This window comes from Morone saxatilis, unplaced genomic scaffold (genome assembly GCF_004916995.1).
Source record: "Morone saxatilis isolate NCDOM2014 unplaced genomic scaffold, NCSU_SB_2.0 Contig1, whole genome shotgun sequence".
NCBI lineage: Eukaryota > Metazoa > Chordata > Actinopteri > Moronidae > Morone > Morone saxatilis.
The window spans coordinates 21,487,990-21,496,678 of NW_023339651.1; the positions used below are offsets into that span (position 1 = coordinate 21,487,990).

Genomic DNA, 8,689 nt, shown 5'->3' on the forward strand with positions numbered 1-8,689 from the left:
GTGTGTGTGTGTGTGTCATTTTTTGTTCTGTCTTTGCTTTTCCTCTCACGACTTCACACACATCCTCAACAACAAGAAAAAACAATGGAGCTCTTCATTGTGTCCCAGTAGGAGTGCAAGAATGTGTGTGTGTGCGCGCTTGCACTAACAGTGTGCCTTTTGTTTCAGACCTACATATTCACTGACGGGGAGGACAAGGAGCTGCGGCTGAGAACAGGTATGAAGTGGGACAGTTTCCTGACTCATTTTGTGTGGCCAAAGATCAGAAACATTAATAACCCTTTGTTTCAACAACAAAGAACAGAATGAAGATAGGGCATAAAGATGTAAAGCACAAAAAAATAATGTTTTACACAGAGTATAACATTTGGGGTAAAAGGGGCCAATTACATTTGAGTAATTATGCAAAACTATTTGGTCCAAATTGAGACATTCTTTAATTGTGTCTAGCTACACAGACGTAGATCAATGCAGATGTGCAAATTTACATCCTCTTAATAATTGTACGTAGTTCAAATGTTCAGTGTTTGTACTGCAGTGTATGTGTCACAGGAATATGTAGTCATGTACATAAATACAAGTGCAGATTTTTCAAACAAAGCAGATCGAATGGTGTACAGTATCTCCAGTGCTTTTGTACTGTAGGCGAACCATCTGCTACCAACTAGGGATACATGATGACTGTAGGAACAGTATGATACTGTATACAGTGCTGTCGTCTGCTGTCTTTTCCCAGGAGCTAACATCATCAACACTAACTGCTCAGCAGCTCACACCCGCCAGGCTCTATGCTGCAAGATGTCTGTAGAGTACGACAAATTCATTGAGTCTCAGAAAAAGTAAGTGCAAGGTGATCTGACCTGAGCAGACTGTTAATTAAGTGTTAACTGTTAGAGTTTTTGATTACATTTCAAGCAGTTGATTGCAAGGCTACCATCACAACGCACATTCACTTACAAATGAAGATACAACGCTGACTCTGTGTGTGTCTGTGTGTTTGTTTTACAGGTGGTTCTGTCATGTGGATGATGATAACTATGTGATCCTGCCTAGCCTGCTGCATCTGCTCTCCTCCTACCACCACAGCCAGGATGTGTACCTGGGCCGGCCCAGTCTGGATCATCCTATAGAGGCTGCAGAGAGGGTCAAGAGTGACGGATCGGTAAGTCAGCTTACACCTTTATTAGTAGTTTCTGGCTCCGCTAACTGACAAATATAGGAGTGAGCAATAAAGCTAAATCCAGGCTTCAGAATGTTAACTGGGTTATGTTAGTATTACACCCCTAACAGCTGGCTGATCCTTTCTCATTTCAGGTGTCTGTCAAGTTCTGGTTTGCCACAGGTGGAGCAGGTTTCTGTATCAGCAGAGGTCTGGCACTAAAAATGAGCCCATGGGCCAGGTAGGACATCAAGGATTAGGTACTCAACTAATCTTTGAAGTGAGCCAGGGTACTCATTTTGTTGCATGTAGTGGTAGAAAATGAGGTTCTGCATAGCATATAATATGGCTTAGATGCATAGTGAACTAAAATGGAAATGGGTTCTTTCCTCGCCCCCATTGTTTAATTCACTATGTATTCTTAAATGTTAACACAAAACAAACCCAGGGAAATTACCCTAACATCCGTGTGGCGAAGTTAAAAATTGTAATTGGAGTGCTATCCTAGTCTTTCTTTATTAATATTATTAAAAACATTAAGGATCCAGCACCCTGCCTTCAGGTCTTATTGTGAGTTAGGTGTGTTGTTGTTATCAATCATACAAGCAGAGTTTTTGTCATGGTGTTTGGAAAATGTTTATCACTGCATGAGAGAGCAGGGGGTTGTGTTCATCATTGTTTCCATGGACACAGTGAATAAACAAGGCTGCACAGACAGGCATACATAGTCAAAATGTAACATACATGTTAACAGTTCACTAATCCACTAATCTGAAGGTTGTTGGTTCGGTTCCTCCTGCCACGTGTGAAAGTATCCTTGAGCAAGATACTGAATCCCAAATTGCTCCAGATGCTGTGCATCGGTGTGTGAATGTGTATGAATGAGTTAGTTTCTGTTCGATGGTCTTTGCCATCGCTGAGTGAATGTGTGTGAAAGGGTGAATGTGGCATGTAGTGTAAAAGCGCAGGTCCAGTTAACATTGCCATGTCAAATATAGTCAGAGAAAATCTTGTAAGAAGTATGCAATTTTGAAAGGGAAACTGAAATAAGTTGCAGACAGGCTTTGTAGGCTGAAACTCTGCCCTCTGCTTTCAGTTTGGGGAACTTCATCAGCACAGCGGAGAAGATCCGACTACCAGACGACTGCACCATCGGCTACATCATTGAAGCACTGCTGGAGGTGACCCTAACACACACACACCTCTTCCACTCTCACCTGGAGAACCTACAGAAGCTGCCCACCGACACTGTGCTGGAGCAGGTGAGTGTGTGTGTGTGTGTTGTGTGTTGTTGCCAGTATGAAATGACATTTCAGACCTTGAGCAAGTGTGGTAGTGAACCCTATAATTTTCAGATGTGACATAGATTTGTGCAGCAGAAGCCGTTCCATTAATTAAAAAAAGTTGAACTGTGTATATTTGTTTGTTTTGCAACAGGTGACTCTTAGCTATGGAGGCTTTGAGAACAGAAGAAATGTGGTTAGCATTGTTGGGGGCTTTTCACTGGCTGAAGACCCCACAAGGTAAGCATATTGATACCAAAACACTGCAATATTGCTCTTTTGCTCCCCCATACACTGCACTCGACCATAGTTCTGTTCTGCATTTATTATCATACACTGTATCTGTGAGACAAGCTAGGCTTAAACTATATTTTATTTATATATTAAAAAAAAAGCTTCTAAATCATTGAGTTTCTCAGCTTGTTGGAGAATTTTGCTCAATGTTCTCATAGTGTAGAGCTATTTATGGTACTTTTACAGTCTGTTTAATTACGTTGGGAAAATTATATAATGTAGAGATTTAGCACTGTAGTGTAGTGCAATGTATACAACATGGCCAGTATGTCCCTGTCATACACGAGAGTTAAATATGCATGGAAATGTATTGCATTCACTTGTAAGAAAATCTGCTCTGTTTTCTGAATTAATGACTCATTATCTCATAATTCTGAGATCATTTTTCATGATAAAAAAAAAAAACAATTCTGCCCTGTTTTCTGAATTAAGGCTCTCAGCCTCCCTGAGCCTAACCCAAATCCTGTATCCATCTTCCTGCATATTCCAGTGGTCCCATAGTGCTCTCAGCCCCCTAATCCTGACCCAAAACCCCTAACACTGAGGCCTTAGGCAGCCTCCAGCAAGCTCCAGCTGACCAATGCAGGGCTCTGTTTCCCCTAGCCTTTAACTCCTGGTACTTTGCTGGTGCACTCAGCTGTAGGCATGGACCACACCGACCAAGGTTTTTCAAGTGAATACAATATGCATCCATAAATATGTGATTAAAAAACCATGGGAATTAACATGCTACTATAACAGCCTCCACTCTTCTGGGAAGACTTTCCACAACATTTTGGAACCTGGTTGCAGGAATTTTCTTCATTTCAGCCACAAGAACATTGGTGAGGGTCAGCAACTGATAAGGTGTGGCTCACAGCCAGCCTTCCAGTTCATTACAAAAGTGTTAGATGGAAGTTATGTTTTGCCACAGCTAACTGGTAAATCTGTGCTGTATGATGCTGGAACATTATCCCTTCATTGAATCTAAAAGGCCCAGATCAAACCAAGAAAAAACAATCTAGATGAGAGGTTTTTAAAGGATGTGTTGAATTGTCAATTCTACACATTTTTTAATCCCTTTACCTAAGTCACTTAACTTGATTTACCTAATGTTCTCTGGGAAGTGCTGAGCACTTGACATTTGGTTAATAATTGACTCTCTTCTCTTCCCTCCCTGCAGGTTTAAGACTGTCCACTGCCTTCTGTATGCAGATACTGACTGGTGTCCAAAACTCAAACACCGCCACAAAAACTGAAAGCCACTATGTTTTCATCCAGCAGCACTGATACCTGCTGAACCTTGGTCCCACTGCCTCTTCCTGCCATGTTTGGACCCAGCTACGGTTAGCTGGAAATAATTGACACGTCATTTGATGGATGCCTTTATCCAAAGCAACCTCACCTCACGCTTCATGAATGCACAGTGCTGTTGATTTGACAGGCAGAACTCATGAAGTCAATAAGAAGTGTAGCCAAAGAATGACTATTTCTAGATAGTTGAGCGTGGATGAAGTCACAAGTGACCCCAGTCGAAATCAGCTTTTGAGCATTTCGTATTAACACTAACCTCAATGTTCCTCAACAGAGTCATTTGATCATTTAACCAAATTCATACATTAATGCCATAGCCATTGGGTAGAAATGAACTAAAAAAATAAAATTAATTCAAGCTGCTGAACGTAATCCACAGTTTCTACTAAGCTCAGCCTCCAAGTTCACTCCACCATTAAGGCATATTCGCACTGGTGCAGAAACAACTTTTGTGCTGCCTTCATTTATGGAGCTCTGCATGGATGTCCGCACTAAGTTCAAATCTGTTGGGCTTTCGCATGATCTGCGCTGACGTTTGTGCGCACAGCCGATCGATCTTGACAGTAAATTTGTGTTTCTGAATTTCCAGAACTGTACAATCAAACATTGGTCTCATATTGAGACCAGGCAAAACATTGGCACACAGATGCAACTACCAGGTTTGTTACAGAAACTGTTTGAGTCTCTGAAACATGGCAATCTACTGCAAGCAATATTAGCATTGTAGCTAAGATTGGTGTAGCACTGTTTTGTTGGCTCAGCGGTAGTATGAAATTCTCACTTTGTATTTCCAGTTTGCATCATACAAGGACTATGGATTTTGTCAACTATTTCTTACAGAGCAGTTAATAAAAGGATCCCCTCACAGTCAGTATGGAGGAGCGATTACAGCATTCTTTTAAAATATAAATGAACACGTTTAACTTGTATTAAGACAGATTTGGTAGAAGACCTCCTACTTCCAGCCTTTATCATTGAATCGATAAAGGAAAAATTTGTTCAAATATTCCCATTCATCCATTGTGGTTTAAAGGCATACTATGTAGGTAGGTAAAAACAATGTATAGACTCATACAACATAATCCCTCTCAGTCATCACTTGTGACCCACTAGATGTTCGTGGCGGTGTCTGTATCTGCAGAGATTATTTTCTGATTTTGCTGTGTGGAGGATGTTTTGGGTGTCAACCTTTGGTCAGCACACAGGGTGAGGTTGGGTAAAAACATAGCAAGCAGATTCCTGTGTGGAGATAGGTCTGGCAGTATTGTGTGGATGTGCAATCAAATGTTTTATTTCTTTGATTTCGGCAATGGCGCTCCCTCACTCCATGTTCTACCATCACTGCTTGACCCAGGGTGCAGGGGCCAACTTTGAATTGTGCGTTTTTATCATTATTGGGCTAGGTTACTGGCCAAGGCTACAGAAGTGCATGAATGATATAGTAGTGTAATAGAGTGTAAAGGAAGTCAGTGCATTTACAGTTCCTGCTTTGATATTCATGTTTTCCAGACGGCTAACTTTTACTCTGAAATGTAGTGGCTCTTTGGCTCAACCGAAGACGACCTCCATCTACTAGAAATAGTTCTGAAACTCCACTCTGTATGTCAGTGCCATGCTCCTTCCACTAAGTGGAAAAGCGCTTGAGGCAAATGCTACAGTATTTGAAGGACCCCACAGTATTATCATTGCCTTGAGTTCCATACTCAACAGTTTATGAGGACTTGGATGTGTCCGTATTTAATCAAAGGGCTTACTTTATTCTGTCATCCACAAACCACTGACTTATTGTTTTAAAGTTAATTTCTCCACTTTATTCTCTTTTCATGTTACCACACGGTTAACATAAGAGAACGGAAGATGGTTCCTTTGGAAGGAAATATTGTTGAGGTACTTTTAAAGAGTCTGATTAAAATGTATTGAGATTATTGATTGACCGTTTTGGTCTCAAACATGAACAGAACCGATGTTTAATGTGACCAGATATGAGATTATGTTTGAGTGATTGACAGGAAACCTCTGTGGAAGGTTTGTCTGCTGCACACATTTATTTCAGATGCCTTCATATTCTCAGCCAAATACCTTCTCCTTGTATTAGCCTGTTTCTAACAGGCCCATCTTTATAGTTTTGCACTACTTTGATCTTGTTATTTCCTGTATGTTACTGACTGGAATTAAATTTGACAGATTTAGTGTAAATATGAGTACATTTTAAGTAATTTCCCCCTGGGATTATTAAAGTATTTCTGATTCTGATTCTGAAATTTCATTATGTATTATTTGTTTGCGTATGTTGTAGTTTCAGCTCTGCATACACTTCTTTAAGGCGGAGCTACTCTGGAGGCAAAGATAGTATAGGAGTTTGACTTCAGTGGAGCCAAAGATTGCTATGAAATTTGATGTGGATATTCATGCTACCCAGAGGATGGTGGTGTATAATTTTTTTCTGCAATAATTCAAAATCCAGCTGAAAAATCTCATTGGCTTTTTGTCAAAGGAACCTTGTCTCACACTCCTGGCAGTAAGGTGTGATTACACAAACACTGTCAACGCATACTTATGACATTACATAACGCTCATAGGCCTGGAAAGTCCTAGACTTGTCTTCAAAAAACTGCAGTAATCCATTATTTAAAGCACACTCAGAGGAAACTTTTCTCTGACACCTCTAGGGGATATTGCCGCAGAGACCAGATTTAAAAATCTGTGAAATATAAAGAGGTTTACCTGTTGGTGGGAAGCTTAATCAGCATTGTGTGAACTTGTTTAGCAAGGGCTTCAATGTAATGAATGTATTGTATGAACTATATGCCGTTATTACATTTTAACCATCTTCAAAATGTGGCTTGCTCAACTGTAATTGGAGCACAGAGCAAAAAGGGGTGGGAAGGGTCGATTGCAATCACTTAAGGGATCCTCTGACTTTTCATCAGGTCATCATCAGGTGAAATTTATAATTTGTCCAATTGACCTTTTTCACAGCAGCCATTCAGACAAAATTAAATACAAAATTAATGTTATTCCTGTCATTTAGTGCTAATTAGCAAATGTTAGCCTGCTGACAAGCTAAACCAATGAACATGGTAAACATGCCTGTTATCACCATATCCCACATCACCCTTGTGAGCATTTAAGTACAGCCTCAGAGTAGTCATGTTTCTAGCTACGTAACATTACACTAGAATCAGGTGAAAAGTTTCCTTCTCTAGAAACTAACTGAAGAAATGCCTCACTAGCCACAGACATATTGTTAAAACTACAAATGCTCATAAAATAGAAAAGGAAGTCCTTGCAGACCGCTTTTCCGTCTTTGCACTTGACCAGTTTTCTGACTTGTAAACTAACTGTACACACTGCTTCTTTGGCTCCACGCACTCAGCTTATCCCAACCAGCTGCAGTATTTCTGCCTGTAAAAAGTATTTGTGTGAAACACCTTTCTACCTTTTTGCACACAAGACTAGAATCCAAAATCCAGAGCATGTGTCCTGCTGCAGGTCGGTGGGTGACACTGAGTGAGAGTTGTTTTTGTAAACTCTTTACCGCTGATGTATTATTGTGTGGTTTCAATAAAAATAAAATCCTTTCTGCATCCTCACTTGTTAAACTGTTTTTATTGTTGATTTGCTACCTCGTCACAGAGTTGATGTATGCATCTGTTTAGTTTGGGTCATTGGACAGAACATCATGTAACCAAACAAGCTCCATTGCAAAGTTAATGACATCATGTATAAGTGCAATAAAACAGATTTAAAGGAGGGCGTTTCACTCATCCTCCTGGGAGCTGCCTCTGTAATGAATTAACCCCCTATTAAGACAGGCAGATGAGCTCACTTGAGATAAACACTGGAATACATATTTAATTTAATGAGGTTGATGGAGAACAGTGATTTAGTGCTGCTCCCATATCACAAACTGGGTGGATGTGGATGAAGAAAAGGTTACACTTGTGTGTGTATACATATTTGTGTGTGTCTGTAAGGCATGCTTATCTACAACTAAACTAAAAGCTAAAACTAGGTTTGAAAAAACATTTTAGTTACCTAATTTAAAAAACAACTAGCAAACAATATTGTGTATTATCTGATATACATTTGTTTTTAATTATTGAGACTGGGACATCTACATGACTGAGTTAATGTGTTTATGTTGTAATATTCATTCTGAACTAACAAATCCTCCCATATTATAATAAAATAAAATGACTTTGCATTTAGAAACCCCCAGACGATTGGTAGGTGATGAGATCTCGAATCATCTGGTATCGCGACAAACCAGGACTATTGTGCTAGAATAGAACTGGTTGCAGGTTTTCTGTCAGTTAGTTTGTGGTCATTTGATTAAACACAACTTTTATTTAGGAATATGTACACAATATAAACTGAAATAATCTAATCTTTTGAGACTAATTTTTGACTTTAATATCAATTAATCAAAAGGGTTACTGTAGCTAAAAAGTTTAAAAGTTGAGTGATAAGTTGGTATCATTTGAGATTTTTCAATATTAGTGTTTATGGGATATCTGCCTAGTTTCAGTACTGATACAAAAAACCTAACTTAGAAATCTGCAGCTCTTTAACAGAAGAAGCCTAAATTCGGAAAGGAAATGGCGCTCTTCGAAATTATTAGAATATCGCTCAATTTGGCATGATAATCTTAAAACTT

The 8,689-nt window shown here is 39.5% G+C and overlaps 1 protein-coding gene across 1 annotated transcript in view; it reads left to right on the forward strand.

Moving 5' to 3' along the window:
* rfng (RFNG O-fucosylpeptide 3-beta-N-acetylglucosaminyltransferase) overlaps positions 1-7,616 on the forward strand; it is a 12,546-nt gene extending 4,930 nt beyond the window's left edge. The window contains exons 3-9 of the mRNA XM_035663968.1: positions 169-217; positions 737-839; positions 1,009-1,162; positions 1,315-1,400; positions 2,256-2,421; positions 2,597-2,682; positions 3,899-7,616. Coding sequence (XP_035519861.1) covers positions 169-217; positions 737-839; positions 1,009-1,162; positions 1,315-1,400; positions 2,256-2,421; positions 2,597-2,682; positions 3,899-3,974 — 720 coding nt within the window. The 3' untranslated portion in view covers positions 3,975-7,616. The remainder of the gene's footprint in view (positions 1-168; positions 218-736; positions 840-1,008; positions 1,163-1,314; positions 1,401-2,255; positions 2,422-2,596; positions 2,683-3,898) is intronic.
* The last annotated feature ends 1,073 nt before the right edge of the window (positions 7,617-8,689 follow it).